The sequence below is a fragment of the Nyctibius grandis genome, chromosome 9 (genome assembly GCF_013368605.1).
Source record: "Nyctibius grandis isolate bNycGra1 chromosome 9, bNycGra1.pri, whole genome shotgun sequence".
NCBI classification, from domain to species: domain Eukaryota; kingdom Metazoa; phylum Chordata; class Aves; order Nyctibiiformes; family Nyctibiidae; genus Nyctibius; species Nyctibius grandis.
The window spans coordinates 26290807-26313426 of NC_090666.1; the positions used below are offsets into that span (position 1 = coordinate 26290807).

At 41.7% G+C, this 22620-nt stretch overlaps 1 protein-coding gene across 6 annotated transcripts in view; it reads right to left on the reverse strand.

Annotated features, from left to right (window-relative positions):
• The window catches only part of IKZF2 (IKAROS family zinc finger 2), a 109396-nt gene that overhangs the window by 13221 nt on the left and 73555 nt on the right, over positions 1-22620 (reverse strand). For all 6 annotated transcript variants that reach the window (XM_068407552.1, XM_068407551.1, XM_068407548.1 and 3 more), the window contains exon 5: positions 1129-1266. In XM_068407552.1, the coding sequence (XP_068263653.1) occupies positions 1129-1266 (138 nt within the window). The remainder of the gene's footprint in view (positions 1-1128; positions 1267-22620) is intronic.

The window sequence follows — 22620 nt, forward strand, 5'->3', positions numbered from 1 at the left end:
TTCACCAAAGAGTAGTCCATATTAGAAATGCTGAATAGGTTTTATTTCAGCTTGTATATTTAGTTTTTTAGAAATGACCTTTCAGATCTTTAACATAATTAATTTCTGAATAAAGCCACATGACTCAACTCAACAATGAAAAGAAAAATGGAAAAAAAAGAGGAAAAGTTCTTTCACCTTTTCATTTACCTACAATCTAACTTTTGGTATTCTTACGCATGGTAATTTTTAATCAAAATGGAAAACGTAAAATTTTCATATTTTCTGATTAGTAAGAAATTTTTAAATACTTAAAGTACCAAACATCTAAAGACAACTTTTAAAAGATGTTCAGCTTTAGAAGAGTTTCCAAAACACTGATTTTGAATGAAATTGTAACAATTTTTGGACAGTTACCATGTAGTATTTAGTGCTACAGATAAGCCTACAACCCTGCAGTCTGAGATGTTATGCTCATTATCCATAATAATAGCTAAAGAAATTTTTGAAAACAAATTCACAGAGTCTGACATTTCTTGCTTACAACAATCTTTTTGGCAATCTTCAGTCTTTATGTATATTAACACATGTAGTGTTAGTTAGCATATTAATACTAACACATGTAAATGCATATAAACATTTTTTTTTGGTTATAATTACTTTCATCAACGCTGTTGAATTCCATTCTGCTCTGAAGATTTTTATATCTATCCCCTCCTTGTTTTGGGATATAAGATAATATTACAGGGAGTAGAAATAATGACTTCTGAATAACTCCACCATCCTTATCTCTTATAATTATCAGTCACTATCAGAAAGGAAGGGGAATCATACAGTTTATACACGGCTTATTTCATTTTTAGGGTAACTTTGCACAGGTAACTGCTTTATTTTCATGTGTGCATATTTATACATACTAAAAAGTGAAATACTGTCTTAAAGAAAATTAGAAAATTAGCAAAACCAGTGCTGTTAAATTGGACAGAGTGAGGATTTTAGCCCTTCTTTTCTCCTCCTGCCTATCTGAGTATAAGCAATCTAAAAGATGGAAGTGATGCAAATCTGAAAGGAAGGAATAAAAACAGATGGAAAAAAACCCGCGAGAGATGCTCCAAGTCCAAAAGACCTCAAAAGGCAGTTTCCACCCACCATGGTGACTCATGACCTGCCCGGCAGTCTCCATACTGACATTCTGCAGATAGTTGTGGCAGCGTTCCTTGTGCTCCTCCAGCGAACTGCGCTGCTTGTAGCTCCGGCCACAGTAGTTGCACTTGTGAGGCTTCCCCACTGCGGAAAGAACGAGAGCATCAGGTCAAATCCACTGCAACCCACTTTTTGCTATCAAAAAAATCACACTTTTGCAACAAACAACTCTTGCGATGGAAAGACACCTAAGAAAGGTTACTCAAGTCCCAGACCTTTTTCCCAGCCCCATTTTCCCACCGCACACACCTCCTCCCACCCGCCGGGTACTTCGCCCCATCAGTTTTTCACACTGAAGCGCAGTATCAGCAGGAGGAAAAAGAGGCGGACTTGTTGGTCGCAAAGCAAATAAACAGATGACAAGAGGGGAAAACAAACCAAACAGCTGAATCACACCCCAGCACTGTCTGTGTGTCACCAAGTCTCGTGGGAAAGAAACTTCTGAGACATTTTGCCTGTGGTACGAACAGTTGCCTTCACAAAAACGAGCTGCCCCAGTGGCCTAATTCTGCTCCCAACTGCGGGGAAACCCATTACGCAGCGCAGAGGAGTTGTTCTTTCATTGAGAAAACTTTGCCAAAATTACTAAGGGAAGGTTGGAAAATAAAAGACAACAGAAAGTAACTTTGGTAACAGGACTGTTACATGCCAGAACTGAGCTGCCACCAGTAATTCACAGAGATTGGACAATATTAAAATATATATATCTCTATAAAAAATATAAAAGGCCATGTACAATGAAAATCAAGCCAGATGAATGCAAGACGTAATTCCAATTTTTAATTTTTTTATTTCACTCAGCAGCATTATGAACAAATGGCAAATGCCTCTTAATACCTGCAAAACCTGGCACCAGATTCCCATAAAGTATATCCCTTTCGTAGCATGTCACTAAGAAACCACAAAAATGGCCTAACCCAAGGCCAGAAAGCTAGCCAGAAGTGTACTTTGCCAAGCCATGCTAATAAAGGTTTTTAATATAATTTAAACTTGTAGAACATGAACATTTATTCTCTAATAACTAAAGAGCTATTAAGTCAGTACTGCAAGTCTAGCAAAGCACCATTGGCTGCAATTTTCAGAGCTCGCTGAGGAAGGGGGAAGATCAAACTTCTTCCAGAGTTTTGAAAATCTTAGGTAAGAATTTTAGTTTCCGGCCAAAGAAATTGAGAACATCCTCTGTTGGATAATGTACATGTTTCTATTGGGTTTGTCCCAATATTAAAAGCTTTTCACAGTCATTTACTTAATGAAATCCAAGCTGTACTAATGCAGCCAAAATGCACCGTCACCACTGGGATGAGAAAATGCAGGGGAAACTGCAGGGAGGGCTGAAGCCCCAAACATCAAAGACCCCAAGTCAGGGCAGTTCTCTGGGGTCTCTGCAGGACTAGCACATATCTCAGTGTGTGCCCCACATCATCTAAATGACTGAAGATGAGAAAGCCTTAGCCACCAGTATCAGAGCTGGTCAAAAAGTTTAAACTGTTTTTGTCTCAGCGAAAAAAGGGATTTGGTGAAATGAATACGCTTGCAGAAAGTTTCTGTTTTTCTTAAAAAGTGTGTTTGTGTGTGGAGTTCAGTGACACAACTAAGTTTTCCACCAGGAAAAGAAAAACAAAAAGTTGCTTTTAATAAGCATCCAAACTGCGGATTTAGTTCTCTTTATTTAGAGATAGGGCTTATCCTCGGGAAAGTATTCTGTCCCCAACCAACCAGTTGCTGTGGTCTTTATTTTATTTTGCTTGCTAGCTTACACTGTTGTTGTAGCTGGCATTGGTACTGGGAATCTCAGTGGAGACCGAGTGGGAGGCTCGTTATCACTCCCAGAGTAATTGCCCTTGAAGTGAATGATCTGAATCAAGCTCTTAAACATAAACCAGCCTTCTGGAAGCACCTTTAGGAAAACATACTGACAGTTCCCTAGGATGGAAAGTCTTTTATCATCACCATTACAATGCTTCATCATGCATCTAGACGGCATCAATGCCTGTCAGTCTGATGTGTTTATTAAAAGCTAACAGCATCCAATAAAAAAAAAAAACAAAACAATGCAACTGCAGGGATTAAGTTAACCAAACTGAAGCAGAGCTGAATTAGCCCAGCTGGTTTGGATACACCAGGTTATCAAGCAACTCAGATAAACTGTAAGATACAAGGGAAAGGAAGGATTGCTTTCAGCTGTTCCAGAGGTAGCTACAATTAATTAATTATATTATCATTTAACACAGAGAAACATATTCCCCTCCAAACCTGCAGTACAAAAAATTGATTCAACAATCAAAAAAAGTTGGTATTACACCTCTTCAAATGGCTGCTCCCTGCATAGCAACAATTTCACAAACTATTCCCACACAACAAGGCTGAGCTTTTCCAATGATGGTCATCTATCCAAATTCCATCAAATTTCAAGGTTCATAGAGATGATGAAAGCTAATGATAAAGGCACAATTTCTACACACAATATGGGATTTGAGGAACGTAACTCCCCAAGGAAAGAAATAGTCCAACACACACGTTCCTTCCTCTGGGGAGCAGATAAGAGAATAAACAACTTGTGACAAATGTTAGTCTTGTTGCCTAATACACAACTGGAAGCTGCTTCAACCATGAAGAACAAAGTTTGTGAGCTCCAGTTGAGTAGAATCAAATACAGCTCCCTTGGGTTCGTTTCCAAATTCTGTCCTCCCTGCTCTACAGATGCAACCACATCATAGCCCCACACATGTAAAAATATGATTTATACTATAAAATTAGGTAAGGTGCAGGTAGCTGAGGCAGCAATTACGGTCTGGATTTTAGAAACCTCATTGTTGTGACAAATGTCAAGTCACTGAAATAGCTGCAAATTTCCCCCTCATAGTCTCAAAGTAACTAATGACAAAAAAATATATATATATTTGTGGATGTGAACGTTGCCAGTGGGTGTACATTTTTCCATATTTCATATTACCCAATAGAAAGATATAAAAGTGTATACGAGAATTCAATTCCGGTGATCTCCTCAACAGCGTACTTTGTTCCACATAGCAAACCACCATATGAAACCACATGACTGCCAAGAGAGATTTTAGCCCTTGTCAAAGACTGTATAATAGGTAAACGTTAATAGTCAAAATTTGCCCCCAAAACACGTGGCTTGCACTACTGGGCACAAGTAGTCTTGGTCTATAGGCCATTGACTTGAAGGCAAGGAGTTCACCAGTGCTATAGCCTGCCAAAACGCTCTCCAAGCCCCCACTGAAGGCAGCTCTTTCCACCATGGAACCATTTCTACAGTGAAGTCATTCAAAGTTTGGCTCAGCTTGCTTGTTATGAAGCTGCCTTCTCTGAGATCCTCACTAAAGACCATGGTACAGGGACACCACATTCGGCATTGTACATAACCACCTCTGCCAATGGTAGTGGCACCCAAGCAAAGTCAGTTTGGAAATCCCTGGTTTGGGTTAATTATTCCTTTATCACCTTTTCAGGGTAAGAAATCAGATAAAAAATTACCATCATTCATTCTCATAGAAATGATACAATACAACGAATGCAAACAAGCCCAAAATCTTGAGAAATCTCTGATCTGATTGTTGAACTGGGAAAGACCAGGGCACTGGGCAAAACCCAGCAGCCATACCTATGAAACAGCTAACTTGAAGAAAATAAAAAAACACTTTATATTTCTTACTGAAATGTCAGAATTTCCACGCACTTAAGCTCAGATTCGTACAGATTACAATGTGGCACAGAAAACCCACAGCAGAGTCTCAGCCTCCAATGGAAAATATTATGACAGTCACAGTGAAAAAGACATTTCAATTTGAAGTACAATTTTTACCATGAAACAGGTAAACCACTCATCGAAATTCAATGAAAAACAGAGTTTCCTTGTGAAATTAAAATGCTCATGTGGAGGGAGGAGGGGGAAGAGGAGGATGAAATAAAAGGCAAGATGTTTCGGAGTTAGGAATACTTTTGAGTCCTGTGGCTGAACTTTGATAGCTGAGAAGTCTGCATGCAGCAACGACAAGATGGTGTAACTCTAAGGTCAATATTCAAGACAGAAAGCAGACTTGGGCCCAGCGAAACTTCTTTAAAGTCATAAAAAAAGGTCAGTGAAAGAGAAAGAGCCTGTAAGGCATTCGCGAGTGTTTTGTTCTCAAAAGAGATGGGAGTGCATAGCAGAATATAAAGTAAGTCAAAGGGAAATAACAAGGCATCCCAGGTAATACCTGGCCATAAGCATATAACATAAGAAAGGCTTATAGAATGGGATAAGAGCAACGATACACTTCACTGAGCTAAAATCCTGCCTCCGTTAAGACCAATGACAAAACATGCACTGGTTTCATCAGTTGGGATTAACTACTCCCACATTTCCCTATTTCAGGTACCACGTTCTCCTCTGCAGTGGCGCAGAGCAGAACCCCTTCCCGTCCACATACCCACATCCCAAGTCCCTGTGCCAGCTCAACAGCTAACACAACCAGCTCATACAGGAAAGGGCACTACTACGGCCATGTGATGTACATCAACCCAATCCAAGGACTAGAGACTTTGCACTGAGATTTGCATCAAGACTTTTTTGCATTTTTTTGCATTATTGCCCCATCAAGACCTCAGAATGGAAGCCAGCCAAGATTTCTGAACTAAGCGGCCATCTGACGTAGTTACTTTTGGTCTGAGGAAGTCCCTCCGATAGCAGTGCACTGAGCACAACTTATTTCTGTAAAATCTGAACTTCCACTCGGCCCCTAGCACCCCAGAGCTGGAGGAAACCCCAGTACTCTCCAATTGAAGCTTTCTGAAGCAGCATCGAAGTTCGAATGTTCTTTTGGGCTGATACCTACACCTATCAGTGAGGCTGCAGAATTCACTGTCACGATCATAATCAGTATCAATTCATTATTTCTTCTTTCTTCCCTAAAACTGGAAGCTGCCTGGGAGAGGGAAGCTGTTCTGCAGTTACACAGTGCCAACCACAAGCAACCCTTTGCCTTGAACAAGGCTTATCACAGCAAGATCAGTTTTAACGCAGAGGTAGGAAACATAATTAAGGCACTGGGTTGGGACTAGGGAGCGTAGGGTTCAACTCTTAGTTAACACTACAAATTTTGTGACTGAAGGCAAGTTATTCTGCTTTCCTGTGCTTCAAATATTCATACGTATGATTAAGGTAATAATTCCCTTCTTCACAGCATGTAAATGAATTCATGCACTTTGCGAGATGCACAGAGGCTAATTTGATGAAGCTCACACAAGCAGGTAGACACAGAAAAATATGGCCTGTATCTCTACTGAGAAATTAAAGACTTAATAATACATTGTGATTTTATTAGATATGGGAGTGAGCATTAAAGAGCAGGAGGAAATATTTATGATGGCGTAGAGTAGAGGACCAACCAGGAATAAGAAAATCAAATCAGAAAAAAAAAAATAGGTGGCATATGAAGCAATTTGCAGGCACGATGTCCTTTCAGGCCATGAAATGGTCAGCCCAGGGAAATGTAAAATGCCCCTGAGCTGGGTGACATTTAACATCACACAGGACGAAAAAAGCGAGTGTGCAATAGTCACAAAAAGGTGGCTATAATAGCTGCTACGGTCCTTCCCATCTCCAGCTTCCCCGAGCCGAGGAAGCGACTGTCAGAGCCGGGGAGGGCCAAGGCAGTGCTGAGGTTTCGGCAGGAGGGCTGAAGCTGCAGAGAGGTGACACATGGTCCCCCCGGTTCACTACTGTAATTAAACAGCGCACTTTGGCTTTTCTAGAGCTGCCGAGCTCGAAGTTTCACACACAAAAATATTTACATGAATAATAGACCCCTGAACGAATTAATCACAAAAAGAAGTAAAATGAGACCTAAGCCCATGCTGGCTCTGAGCAGCACGTAGCTTTGCAAAGGAAACTGCCTCCCACTCCGATGCTGTATCTCGCTGCTGTGCTTAATGACTGTAAATGGGTTCGTTGAAATTCATGGGGGCTCTTTGATTTGTTGCCTTTTTTTTTTTTTTGCCTGGGAGATTACACACACACAATAATTGGTATATACTGGAGTTCAGAAATAACAGCAAGTGCCACAGCTAACCCGAGATTGTCCAAGACAACGTGCATGCAAAAGTCACAACGTGTAAACGTCTAAAATAAGGCTCCAGGCTGCTAGAGCACAAAAACACAGACTTGTGACATGCAGTGTCAAGTACCTCCACTTCTGGGCGCCCAACCTGTGACATCTTAAAGCAGTCTGATTTTCAGAAAGAACCAAACTTTAATCACATTACGAAAACTGCCTTAACCTCTTAATGCTCGCCAGTCCAAGCAGAGGCAGCAACGTTTCATGGGATGCAGATACATTTCTGGACCTCATGGAGTTCTGATGTCTCCATACCACAAGCACTTTTTAGATTTTCATATTTTGGGCCAAGTATTAGCGTTTGTGAGGTCATGTGGTAAAGGACAGGTTCATTCGATCATGCGGTAGAGGAGACCATACAGCTAGATCTGTGCTTAAAAAGGTTTCTGGACACTCTGAACATCTCAAAAGGTTCAAAAACCACAATATAGCATTACAACAGGAGAAGCCTACATACATGCCATTAAGCAACTAGTTCTTTCTTGACTTGAAACAGAGCACTTGACTCACTTCATGACCTCATGGCCCAATGTCTCTTAGTAAACATTATTATCAATTGCCTATTGATATATATATGTGGCTGTTCAACATTTTGTGAGCCTCCCAGCAAATGAAAAATGGCTTGTCCTGACTTTTTGCACAGTGGCAGTCAATGACAAGTTATTTCTGTTGACAACTACCACGTACTATTACAGCAGTCCTATGCAGCTAGCAGTGAAACACCACTAGGTACCTGTAGTACATCAGCATGCAGTAAAACAATGGCAAAACATAGCACCTACACACCCTTTGTTTTCTAGACACACCTGCCTTTCCTATAAATATCCCCAGGGCACAAAACAGCAGCTTGACACCTGCATCTACCTGCCAGTTGTTTACTGCATTGTAAAATAAGCGGCTAGCGGTGAAATACTGTACTAGTGTTCAGCCCTCCCTTCGTCTTCTGCGGCAAGCAGTATCAAACATCAGATTATATATAAACTCCAAAGTCTTCATCCGTGCTACATTTTGGCTAGAACAGACCACAAAAACATGCATATGCACACATGGAGAAGAAGCAAATGCACTAGTCAGGAGAAACTTTCAAGCATCTATACCTTCTTTATGTATAAAGCACACAGCCAGAATCTAGTGTAAATCAGTAAACATTAGTGCTCATGTACAACAGTGAAGGGGTTGAGGTCTTTATTTGTACCTCTAAGATGTTTCTGCCTGCAGCCTTTTATTACTTTAGCAGTTTACTACGATTTATCTTGCAGCTACTGGTGACTCTGTTATTTAATCTGAATCATCAGATTGTGTTTATTTATTAACTGATCTGCAGGATTTTACAGACAAAACAATGTTCCAATCTGCCACCAGGGTTATAAATAAGTAGGTGGCATTTTTGTGCCAGAAGTTTAACAAACAAACAAACAAGCAAGCTCCTGTTTCATTGGCACAGTCATGGAATTACTGAAGCCTCCCTAATCGTCCAGATACTCGCAGGGCTCCTGCCACAGTCTCGCAGCATCCATTAAACAATTAAAAACAGAAAAGCAAGAATCTTACACCCCATCTTATTCCTTCGCAGCACAGAAGACAAACAGTTCACTTTGTAGCTTTGTATGTTAGGAACAGGTTGCCCAGAGATGTTGTGGATGCCCCCTCCCTGGCAGTGTTCAAAGGCCAGGTTGGATGAGGCTTTGAGCTGCCTGGTCTAGGGGAAAGGTGTCCCTGCCCATGGCAGGGAGTTGGAACTAAATGATCTTTAAGGTTCCTTCCAACCAAAACCATTCTATGATTCTATGATTCTGTGTTGTATCTATGCATGTGTGAAAAACGAAGGAAAACGTACCTGTCTATGTGAAACCATGCAAATAAATCACATAGGAAATCAAGGAAAACCAGATAAGGACACTAATATATTTAGTACTGAAAAAGATGAAATTCATGGTTACTTGCTCCAATTCCATGTCCCAAGAAACATACATTGCACTACACAGGAGCTCTCCTCATATATTTCTCTTGGTTTACCTTTCCTTCCTTCAATATAAGAGCTTCAAAGCTGGCAAGAGGCACATGACACTCATTTTTTATTTTATATTCATGGCAATGGAACTTTCATATTCCCCCCCACATATATTTGAAAATTCCAAGTGCAAATGTTCTGCACTTGCTCTGTGAGGCCACTGAACTATGTCCACTGTCTGTGTCCCATACCAATATGTCCCAGTCCTCCTGGCACTGGTGGGGTTTCCCAGGGATTTTCCACCGACTAGGAAATGGTTAAATACTATTAAAAAGGGACTCTGTTTAAATAGCACTCTGGTGGTGAGATAAACTAACAAAAAGCAGGAAGTCCACAAAATAACTGGGTGTTTTATCACCCACCTATCTTCAACATCACTTAAAGGCAGCCAGGTTTACAGCAACTTACTTTTAAAGGGGGAGAGGCCCTGCAAGGAATACAAGAGAGGTGACTTCGGAAAGGAAAGGAGCCTCCTCCCTGCAATGCCTCCACACTATCTGGACAAGGGCGGGAACCAGCTTAAGACAGAGGTTAAACCTTAACTGTATGTACCGGCTCTGTACTTTCCACTCCACTTCAGACCTTTAACATTACATTAAAGTCGACTTGATAAGTGGAGCATTAATTGGTTCACACAACAAACCTTCCAAAATACGCTTGTTGGCTTCTCTTCATTTTAACTCTGCTCCAGCAACAGGGTGAGTAGGAAAAATGAAAACAAGTTTGGGTCGGTCTGTTGTTCTTCTCTGCCCTGTCCTGTCCGCTCCCCATCAGTGCCACAGCTCAGGAGGAATGTAAGGAGATGACTGGAGATCCACACATCATCACAAGCCTAGCTCTGACTGCAGGCAGAGAGGAACAGCTCACACACACAGCACAGGGTGTGGGTACCTCGGTGCAGAGCAGGAATGCTGCTGGACAAACACTCCCTTGAGAAGTGCTTTTGTTTGTTTTGGGGTTTTTTTAACCCCTTTGGCTAAAACAAGCACAGATGTTGGGCCAGATTCATAGGTAGTGTCAATGGAAGTAATACCCTGAAGTCAATTTACCTCAGCTGCTTTCAGTTTATATTTATTCCAAGTGCAGCCCCCTTGCGTATCGTGCAGAACCCTTTAGCATTATAAAACCAACAGAATCTATGAGGTATTTGAAGCAAGCAGTGCCAAACATAGTGTTACCACTTATTTTATACTATATAAACAAAGGGAGACAGACAGAACACATGACATTTAACTTTCACTAGATAGCTTCCTTCTGCATAAAGACACTGAAGCCCTCAACTCAACTCATTTCGTCTCATCTTGTGGCAATGAGTTCCACCTACATGCTCCTGCACAAGAAAAATTTCTTTTTGCACTTGGCATCTTTCAATTTTACATCACTTATTAGGAGATAGGAAGAACACGCTCCAGTTCCCCTGTACATAAGTTTTCCCTTTTCTTGTCACTGTCAGAAACAAAGTTTTGGAAACAGACTATTAACAGCAAGCTGTCATGAAGATAAGAGCGACACGGGAGGAATAATATTGACAGCTCTTCTTTTCCTAATCACTGAAGTTGGGAGTTTTCACTTAGTTTGATCAAGGCCAGCAGTGAAGGGCACCTTGCTTCCAAAACCAGGTCAGGCTGTGAAACTAATGGGCTCCTTTGGGACATGAAAATTTTTATTCATACTTTCCTTACTGCCCAAGAACCAGTGTGGCCCACGCCTTTGTGTTACCCTCGTAAAGATCTGCTGTTCAAGCATGTGGTTTTGTCATCTCTTGCACAGATGTCAAATGAGGTCAAACAGAAGAAGAGCTGACTGACTCCTTTTACCTACACAGTTTTCCTATCTGCTCCTGTTGCTCTCTGCCAACGTGCCTGCCAACATATATATTTACCACCAATGTTACAGAGGAGCTCAAAATAAGGGTGGGACTTTTCTCAAGCAGACAGTGCTGAGCCACGCTGTGCTGCGTACTTTGGAGAATCTCCTGCTAAACACTGCTCCAGGAAGAGACTTTTTGGGGCAGCTCCCTGCTCCCAAAAGCTCATCCCAGCTCCCATCACATTTACTCCAGCTTCATCAAGGCAAATGAATCTGCTGCCACCAGGGCTGGACAGATGCCTCCTTTCCCCACCACACTCATCACCAACTCTTGTGGTGTTCACTGCTCCACATTCAAAGTTAGCCATAGTACTTGGCAGGGGGAAGCCAGGATGATTTTTTATGAAAAGAATTCTTAGCACAGAAAAAATTAACAGTAAAGATGTCTTTTAAAGGATGATGGGATCCTTTAACTCTCTGAGAGATGAATCGGGGATACTGGATATCTTCTGCTCTAGCACAAACCTTTACATCAAGTGTCTATGTCTGACATTGAAGCGACATTAAACTTTTCTGGGTAACAAAATCCAGCAATTCCTGTTAGCCTCAATATCTTTCCTAGTTTTATGGTTTTTGTAACACAAAAAATAAATAACCACAGTTCCAGAGCACTTCCTAAAAACCCAGGATTTTTTTAGGTTTGCTCAGTGGAGAGAATGAGAAGGGAGCGAGGGAGGAAAGATTTGGAGTTTTAGGATGTTTCTTCTTTGGTGCGATTAGTTTTGCACTACAAGCCCCAGATAGATTCAGAAACTGTTATTGTGGCTGAAAGGGAGGCAGACAAAATGAAAGGAAATTAAATATGGGTGTGAAATTAAACCAAAAGGAAGAAAAAGAAAAAGGAGGAAAGAAAAAGCAACTGCTTGGGCTGAAAGTAAAGACAGAAAAGCTGGAGAACACAAAACAGAGCGCTCTAAACATCCAAAAGTACTTTCAAAAGGTTTCCTGTAAAAACGGGGAATTTAGGAAACTCTGAACATGCTTAACTGCATTCCTTGACAGAAAATAACCCAAACAAAAATTCATACTGAAGGCTCCACTAGGCTATTTAAAAGAGGTGAGTTCTCTGTGAAGTCTGAATCGAGAGCAAAAGGATATAAAAAGAAGAGAAGAAAAGAGCATAAAAAGAAGAGAAGAAAAATCTCTTTCTCTTATTTTCTTACTTTTTAACTTTTCTGTTTTTTTTTCTTGGTGTGTGGAAGGTCTTGTAACTGAGTCAGCGGACGGGGATTTAGGACCTCTGGGTTCATTCCTGTCTGCAACACAGATGTCTTGAATGCCTTTGACAAGTCCCTTTTTGTCTGTGTGCTAGGTTCATCCTTTGCAGAAGGTGGTTGGGCAGCAAACCTTTCTGCCTTCTTGTCTTGGACTTGAACTCTCTGAGAAACGACTGTCTCTCACTAGGAGTTATATATTACCTGACACAAAATGGCCCTTTCCCTTCTCTTCACCAATAATGCGATCCTATGTCAGGGACTGTACATCAGCCAGGTCAAATTCATCCTGGACCTCATGCTGATCAAGGCAGAAATCTCATGCAGCTCAACCAAAACTGTACTTGCAGTCTCCTGAAGTTGGCTCATCGTTAGCCCTTGGGACAAACTCATTGCTTGTAGAAGACTAATGATATGAACATAACGGATACATTTTTCACAATATAGCTAACGTGGACACTTTACTGTGGCACATAAAAGTCAAACAAAGCACTTTTCCTGGTGGATGATCTATTCTTTGAAGCTGAGCAGCTTCATTCCAACAAAACATGCTGAAAATCAATCCTTTGATGCTACTTGATGGAAACGTAGCTATGGATATTGAGACACACCTGATCCTACAGTGTTACCAACACCTGCAGTTTCACCCTAAGTCAGATACAACACTATGTTTTCCCTTCAGATTCCAGCTCCTGCAGTCAGTTGACCAAAGAGAAAAGTTAGCTTGCATGTTTTCTCACTCCCTCCCCACTCATTAAATAAATAGCGTAAGGTAAATAAAAAGGCCAATTTATCACCTTTCACTCTCATTTGTAAGCGTCTATGATCTGGGGGATCCAGATTCATGATTTTTTAACTCCTGGGGTTAGAAACACATCAACAGTATAAATGCTGAGGAATTGTGCCCATATCCATGGAGTTTCTTCAGATTAGTACAACTACAATTGATATCAAAAGTTCAGACATTTTGTTCAAAAACACTTTCATGAACCATCTATTTTCCTACTATAAGTTTTCCACTCTCCTGTTGTTTTAAAATCCAGGGGAGTTAAGATGGCTTTTATCCCTAAATGTGCTCTTGCTTATGTCTTAAATGATTTCCCTGTTCCCTCCTGGTGTTTTATAGGAAGAAACCTAATATTATATATGAATCACAGAATAAAGTGCCTCCTACAAAAGCCATCACTCTATTAGGAACACATTTTAAGTGGCACATTCACCATGCATTTAATTTTCATTTACAGTATGCACTCTATACCCAGTACACTGCCTGTATTAGTTTTTGTTTTCATAACCTATTCCTGACACCTAACAAGAACTGGGAGTGCTGCTCCAGGATTTGGCAAGAAGGAACAGGTTGTGGATGAGCAGGTTTCTCTGACTCACCTACACGGATCAACAAGGAAAAATAAAAGGGAGAGGGTGGAGATTGCAAAGGGAAAAAAAAAAACACCGAGAGAGAGGGAGGAGTGACGTGTTCCTTTGGACACAGTGTGTAATGCAGTTGGCAGACTGCCTGCTCACGGTGCCACAGAGTTCCAGACATGCCAGTCCAGCTGACTCAGCTCTTCGGCAGAAGGAAAGGGAAGGGGGAAATTTCACAAACGTTTCTGATAGCCAAGGGACCGGGATTGCTAGGCTTTCCTCGAGGATCTTTGAATCCATCTTTCGCACCAGGGACTCGAGCAGTGTCCCCAGAGAGGTATTAGAGACAGATGCTCACACAATAACCTTGTACAGAACTGCTTATGCTCCTATCAAATCATGCCTCTGTGGTTGTTGGAAAATTCAGCAGCACAGCTTCATCCCACAAACCAGAAATGTCAGGCCTTTCCTAGCCAAGGCTAGCTGCTCCCAGACACGCCACTGTCTCCAAGGAGACGAGCAAAATGCAAGCACACGAAGGGTATCCAAGTGAGAGAGCCTGTGGCCCATGTTGCTTTTCTATACAAAAATTTCATCATCAGATTCTCAGCAGTATACCCTTTGCATGTCCTTTATTTTCTAGGAAAAGCCTGAAGTCCTTAAATAGTCTGGGCTCTGCATACCTATGAGACCAGCTCTATCTCATGATACAGTACTGTGCCACAGGCATCTCAGAACAGCCCTGGTCCTGTTCGGCTGGGAGGAGACCCCGTGCTGTCCTAGACTTCTACTCCAAACTGAAAAAAGGCAGGAGGAAGAAAGTACCTATTTCCCAGCAAAAGGAACTGAAACACAGGCTAAGACCCAGGCTGTCAAAGCCCCTAGTTCTCACTGAAATGAAGCAGACCTCAGTGCTTTTGAAGGTAAGAACTATGGTGAACTGGCCCCAGAATCAGCACTGGGATGAGTTTGTCTTAATTTTCTGGTCGGGATCCTTACGACAGGCCCTCGACCATCTAGGAGCATGTGAGAGCATTCATGCCTGTCTCACTGGAAGTGAGGGAAAGGACATGTGCTTGGGGAGCACATTCCCCCATCCTTACTACAGACCTGCTGGCTCTCCGGGCAGGAGTCTTGGGGCAGCAGCAGCAGCATCCTGGAGAACTTCGTTGCCTTACATTGAAAATCCTACTCAATTACCCTACCCCACCGATCACTTGCAGGCCTTCCCACAGAGGCAGAGCGACTCTTGCATATTTAATACAAAAAGCCCAAACAACCTTTACGTAGAAGCTTTTCTGAAAGCGAGTGCTTCGCAGTGTACAGATAACTCGTGTGGTTGGGGAACGTCCCAGCCAGGTGCTCTTTGTCAAAGTTTCAATAAGCAGGGCCTCAACAGCATTTCTCCAGCTTCAGGAATGAAGATAGAGATCTTGTCTCTCTGTTGCAAGGCACGGAGGGAACTTGGGGCACTCTGTCTGAAATCAACACAGCACAGTTATGCAAAACATGTGCGCAACTGGCATCTCTTGTGTAATCCTGGCTGTAATCAATCTCTCTAACCACTCCAGAAAGGAAGGAGGGGCAGAGGGTGGAGAAAGTTCACACTTAGATCAAATAAAAAATGGGAAAATATCCAGAGCGTTTTAGTCAGGTAAAAACACAGTTCCCTCTCATGGGAAACCTCCAGGACAAGTTTCCTTGAACTTCACACAGGGTTATAAATAGGAGGAGAGTCACACAGAGTTCAGTACAGGTTCACTGTAAAAAAATCTAGACATTCTCATTTTCCTTCTTGAGTGATATCCATCAATATCTTAGCTGTAAGCCAATTCATAATTACAGGTTGCTGAGAGCTCAGGAGAATATATCAGTAGCAGCTTTCTTCAGCTCTGTTGTGGCATGGTGTTAACTGGGTTATTTTCTTCCCCTTTAGTTTCTCTTGGCTTCCTTTCCAGATGGCAAAAATACCTCTCTTACACCTTAAAGCACTCATATATTAACAAAAATGTCAGTGACGGTTCTCCATTTCGCACTGCCCCATAAACCAGCTCTGAGATAGCAATGAAAGATGGCCTCAAATCACCATTTGATTCCAAGCTTAAACTTTCTCAAGCTGAAAGGTTTCACAAACTCCTTCAAGAACTGATAAAGGCCAGGTCCGAATGCTGGATACACAACTGCTGTTGCAATGCACAAAAGCTTTTTGCCCTTGAAAATAATTTTCTCAGGGGAAAAAAAAAAGCTTCTTTCCTCCTTAGAGCTGCTGTGGTGTTTTGCTGCTCAAACAGAGTACGTGCAAGAAGTGGTCTTGGTTTTACTGAGATGTGGCTTTGTCAAGTCAAAACTGCGTTCTCATCTCAAGTGCACAAGAAAGCTCTCAGTCACCTCTTGGATCTCTGTTCCGCAAAACCACTGCAGCTACCTCAGAAGGACTCCTGATGCACTGTGCCACGTCCCTCAAGCTTATTCTAATGCAATGAGACACCCAGCTCCCAAGGATGGTCTGGAGCCTGGCTGTGCAACACCTGTGTTTACAGCTGCACCTTAAATTCCAGTTTTGTATGCCCATATGCCAATCCAAGCATGAAAGTGTTGGATTTGTGAAGCAATCCCTGATGACAAGGAAAACAAGGCCAAAAGAGGCCTCTATAGCTTGAAAGTAAAGGAGCGGAAAGGACTACACATCTTTAAAAATCTAAGCTGCTAGACCCTCACCTGCCAGCTTGTCCATAGTAGTTCTGGTGCAGAAAGACAAGTGATTCCCATGAAGCTACCTGAATTTGCCAACCGGGTCTCATTGGTTTTTTTTCCTATTTCATTTTGCCATCATCGAAAAACAGATAACGATGAGGCAACAACACATACACAACTTCACACAGGCTTTGGGCTGATAGTATAGATAGGGTTCATAAAAGAAACAAGATGCAAAAATTGCAGGCTAAGTAGCAAGTCCTTTAGCATTATTAATAATCACCTTACTATTGTGTCTCAGATAATCGCACCGGTATCAGGGTATAATACCTCAGTGGTTATGGTAACAATACAAAGTTATTATTCCTTCCACTCTGTAATTATCTCATTTCACTATTGCACAAAGGCTGAGTAAAACTAAGGAGATAATATGCAATGCTATGCAGCAGGGGCACCAGCAATGCTGGAATAGTCTGCTACGTACTTACATGACCTTCATTGCAGAAATGTGCACGCACCTTGCAATCATTTGTGCATCCTGCCCTCTCACCATCACGAAAGGTTGAGAAGTGCTCCTTATTTCAATTTCACTGACAGGCAACTGAGGCAGAGATGAGGTGAAGGGGTCTGCATCTGAACTGGCCCGTGTTTCCAAAGCATAAAATGACTTCACAATTTAGGTCCCTCATAAATGAGTGAATAAGAGTAGCAAAAGATTCAAAATTAGTAATTAAAAAAAAGAGATGAGAGGACTGGAAGATAAAGACAGATTAGAACAGAGTCAATGCCAGACATACGACTACACCCTATCACAGTGTAAACTGAGCACAGGAATTACTCACAGCCACAGAAGATAGTGTTAGGAAGAACAATATTCAGCAGCAAAAGAAAGGATAGTTTAGGTTAAATATCAGGATGAGAGTCACAGCTATAAAAAGCAGATAGGAAGTGGAATTGTCTCCCTAGGGAGGCGATAGAAACAGTCTCTCTGTTTAAAAAACAGGTTAGGCATGCTGTTTAGGAGGACTGCTCCTCTATATGCAAGTCTTATCACATTCATCTGCTTTTTCGATGCCAGTGAAATCCCACATATAGCATCATTGTGGCAGAATAAAATCTCAGAGGAAAAAGAAAGCCACTGTCTCATTTGTTCCTCCAAAGCAGGATGGCTGGCGTAAGAATCGGCATCACACAGCAGTGGAGAAGTGTCCATTTTCTCTCCAAAGAGCAGCCTAGTAGGGCAGGACCAGGTGCTTCATTGTGGTTGTACATGGCCTGAGCCACGCAAAGAGGGACAGAATCTGGCTGATGATCCCAGGATGTGAATTGCTAACATGGAGGGGAGACAGAAAACATGCAGAAAACTGGATGTCAGCAGTCCCATCTCAAACACAAACTTCCATCTTGGCACAGGCATTCCATCAGGAAGAAAGGAACTGGTCAAAATTAATGAGAGATGATCCCATGTGAATCTTACACCATGATGATGCTGTCTAAACAAGGACCTTGCTACCCCTACGTGCTACGGTGCTATTTGACCTTCTGCATGAGGTGACGGCAGGTTCAGGAGGTCTGAAGAAAGGGTCAAAGGACACTCTGTCCCCTCCTTGTAAGCACCTTGTTGCACTGCAGAACTGAAATCTGCCCTGCCTTAACACAAAGCGCTTCCTTGCCAAGGGTCTAGACACTTAAACTGACACCAAACACACAATTCTGCCACCCTGTCTCATTAAGGAGAGGAAACTTGGATGATCAGGAAAAGGAGGAGATGATGCAACTTCCCTCCAGACCTGCTCTCCCCCTTGTCCCTGCTGAAGAACAGAGGACTTGCTGGTAAACCTGCAGGTGGCAGAGACATAACAAGGCCACGTTCCACCGAGAGAGATAGCAGGAGGCACAAGACTTGTCTCGCAGATACCATGATAAATCTTAGCACCTACTAATCTTGCTGTGAACTGATATTTAGAACGAGGATGCTCCCATGGTGTTGGTGTGTCTCACCGCTGGCAGAGTGGGTGAGTCCTCCTCTATTCAGCCAATTTACAGGGAGCCCCCAAGCACTAAAGGAACACGCCACCTCCTGCTTACACTGGGGCACCATGAGAAGCAGAGAGCCACACAGCATCTGTTCCCCTGTCATCTCAATCACACACCCTGGAGAGAGGGGGGGGGGAAGAAATAAAGGAGAAAAAGCTGATACCCCGTCCCAAGATAGAGAGATATTCATGAAGCTCATACACAGCACATCTACCTTTGCTGTCCAGGACCACTTCTCCTTTATCTCTCTCTTATCTGTTGGAAACAGATCTCCCCGGGTTGAATAGTCAAAGATTGATCCATAACTATCACAGATAAGACGGAATCTTTATGGAATTTCAAGACTTTTAAAAGTCCAACAAGCAAAAAGTGAACACTTCCTGCTTTGAGTGGAACCATATCTTTTCATAAGTTCCCCCCAAAAACAAAGCCCAAATGTACTTTTTCTAGAAAGATCGTGATCCTATAGCATCTTTAAATCCAAGATGGTTTCTCAGTGATAATTATGCTCTGTAGAAAAGGCTTAGCATGACCAAGCTTGTATACAGAGATAATTCTGAGCACATAAAAGATCATCTTTTCATACGGCTGATACTAATACTTGTCACAGTAGTGCTCTGGAGGTGAAGAGGACCCCACCACTTCAAGGATCAGGTTCAGATGGGGCTTTAGCGAAGCATGGGACACAAGCTGGCTCTACAGAGGATTAGACTTTAAATAAGGATGCGTAGGGGATGAAAGATCTGGCATACCAAACTCCTACCCTTGTACACATTTTGATCTCACCTTCCAAAAATGCACATACAAACAATATCAAAAGCAGAACACCAGAGATTTTAGACACTCTACAACACACAGCAAAGGCCCCTAGGTACTGGAAGCATTAACGGGAAAGCAGAGCTGCTGCACTATTGTGTACAGGCTCGTAACAGTTTGGAACCTAGAGTCTGATAAGAAAAACACAGAATGATTTTGTGATGGGGTTAATACCTCTGAGTTTAACTGAAACAGCATAAGAAAACCTGAGAGGAAGAGAAGCTCTGCCTGATTAAACAGAGCTCTAAGTATCAGATCAACAGAATAAATGCCCACCAGGTCATCACAACTGAGGAAACACGATGTTTGCTAACCTACTTGCAGAACTGGGATTTGTATGCAAAATATCCCCTCGCCTCTTCACATACTTGCTTCATTTCTCACAGAGAGCATCCTACTTGTTCACATTTAACTTTTTTTTTTCCCCATTCACGATGTGTTTGAGTCAGTCCAGCTCAGAGTGTAATGAGAATTTCAGGTCCCAAGATTCTTCTAATTATGATGTTCCCATCCTCAAAAACATGGTTATAGAGTAGATACTGGGCCTTTTGAGAAGGGAGATGTTAATAGTGGTAAAAGTCTCCTCAAGATGAAAAAAGCAGTTTAAAACATTGCCTCTCCATTATTCTTAATAACCATCCTTTCCACTGTTTCAGTAATTCTCACTGGCTTTTGACAGGCAGGACTTCATGCACAGCATTGTGTTCTGCAGCACTGTGCTTGTTCATCCAATTTTTCAGCTGGACTGAGACACTCACAGGTGGGATGACTCTCCCAAACATGTATTGAGTCAGGCATGTCGTCAGAATTAGGAACCAGGTTCCTTCTGCCTCTGGGCACAGCTGCACACACAGATATCACTTGACAGTTCTACCAACAACAGCCATGCAATTGCAGGCATGTAGGACATCTCGAATGGCTCACTACCACACAGGAGGAGCTGAGAAGAAAGTCCTTATGGAGAAGTAGAGATGAGAAAGATAGACTTGCAAACCAAGAAACATAGAGTTACTAAACTAGCTTTCCACAAACAAGGCATTTACCTTTTTAATTATACGTGCCTTTTATCTTATGCACTGTACATAGTTTGCTAAGATTGTGCTTTTGGGAGTTTTTGCCTAAGCCTTTCCTTTCAAAACAAATGCTTCACTGCTTTTCTTTTGCAAATAAAATGATACTATTAGTTCAGTGCTATTGAAGAGCTGGGCAGTACCAAACAATGTGCAGCCGCAATGCAGGAAGAAGAGGGGGAGGAAAAAGCAAATATTTGTTAAAAGCAGAAAAGGGAAAAAAAGCATTTTCTAAACACGAAAGAAGTAGCTTGGAAGCAAATTTTAAAATGTATTGTGAGGAAAAGCTTCTGTGACAGGGAAAAATAGTGATCTGACTACCCGGTTTTTAGGAAGAAATAAACAGTAAAACTGCTTTCGTATTTGAATAACACTTACATACTCCCACAGTAAGGGAATGTGATTGAAATTGTCAAGATAAAGAGAAAAGTCAGGAAATTCCAGAATTACGGTTGCCTGAGAAGGCTTCATGTGGCCAGTTTGTGTGTATGCATAACGAGACAGTCTTTTAATCACAAAAATCACAAAATAATTTGCCTACAGGACCATCCTTGCTTAGTGCAAAGGATGAATGGTTCTCACTTAATCACAACCTGTTCTGTGCTTTGTTTTCCCCTTAGCAAGTGATTCTATCCCTTACTTAAGGCTTACACCCCAAGCCCTGCTCTGAAAACTAATGCACTAATGTTTTCTATGGGCTTTTCCCGATTGCTCATCATTGCAGCCTGACTTTTTTAAGAACTATCAAAGCATTCACATTTACAATAGCATTATGAGAAGAGGGCTGACTTGGCTCCATTTTAGACACAAGAGAAATTCATGTCAAAACATAACTGCTAATTTTACGTGCTCATTTGAGGATGCCTGGCTTTTCAGGGTAAAACAGCACCAGGTTGTATGTCATAGCTTTCAAAGTATGGAGGTCGACATCTAGGTGCTTTAACCATCAGACTGACCTGTCAGTTCAATTGTCTTCCTTAAAACTTCTGGTTTTTGTTCATTAATTGCCTACAGCAGAATTCGTCTCATCTGCTTTGTATCTGCCTTTGTCTCATTGTGCAATTCTAGAGATGATAGAGAAGATGGACACGTCTCAGGGTGAGATAGCAGGTACTCTGTGACTGCCATCAGGAGATCGGCTTTGCCTGGATGTTTTCCTCTTTAAAAACAGCAAAAGCTAGGCAAGGTGAAGCCAATCCCTGCTGGTTTGTCAAGTGCATCCTGCAGGAGGGGGCTACCTATTTTTGCCACAGCCCTCTACAACCTGTCCTTACAGTCACATACTGGAAGCCCACTCAGGCATCTCTCCTGTGTTACCTGTGCTGTGGAACTACGGAGTTAATTCTGAAAACAACACCAGAAAGTCCTGTAAGTGCCTTGAGGCTCATGCCCACTCTTAGTGTAATTCTGAGCATGAATCTCTCCCCAGGCGTTATCCTACTGATGTCCTGAAGGCATCATTATATTCCTGAAATCAAAGAAGCTGCATGTGGGAGGAAAATACAGACACAAAGTTCATCAGAACTCCATATGTCAGTAAAAGGTAAATAATCGCAGGATAAATCACTGCAAGGTAAGTCCTTAATTATTCAGGGTTAAACAGCAGCAGCATTACAGATACGAAGTAATAGTTTGTTAATCGCTCATTCTGGGAACACTTATATAGTAAGATATTATTCTGCATTAGAAGGGGAGGCAAAATGTGGACTGTGATCCTTAGAAGCTTTTTCAAATAAATAGGAAATAATATTAAAAGCATGAACAAAAAAAATCATCCAAAGCAAAAAAAAAGCTGTCTTTTTTTTTTAAGTTAATAGTAGTTTCAGCTATTTCAGATGTCTCTTAGATGCTTCTGCTAATTTCTGTTTGCAATTACATTTCCTTATTTTTTTACCTTTCCTGTCTTACTGTATGAAAACCCTGCACTAAGCACAGGAAAAACTGACTAACTGGCAGTAGTGAGAGGGTGTAACTGAGTAAGTGGTGACACAAACAAAGTGCTTTCAAATTCACAGATCAAACTAGCTGGGAGGAAAAAAAAAACAAAGACAAAAAAAAATTCTTCAATTCCTTTCTTGCATACCCTGCTTTCCATAAAAAATGAGTAGTTTCAAACCTTCTTGGGAAGGAAAAAAAGAGTGGGATTTTTTGCTTAACAGCACTCTCTTATTTAAGGAGGAAAAGGACATACAACATAAAAAAGGAAATTGGTCTTGTATTTATGAAACCGTGTGCCAGATTCT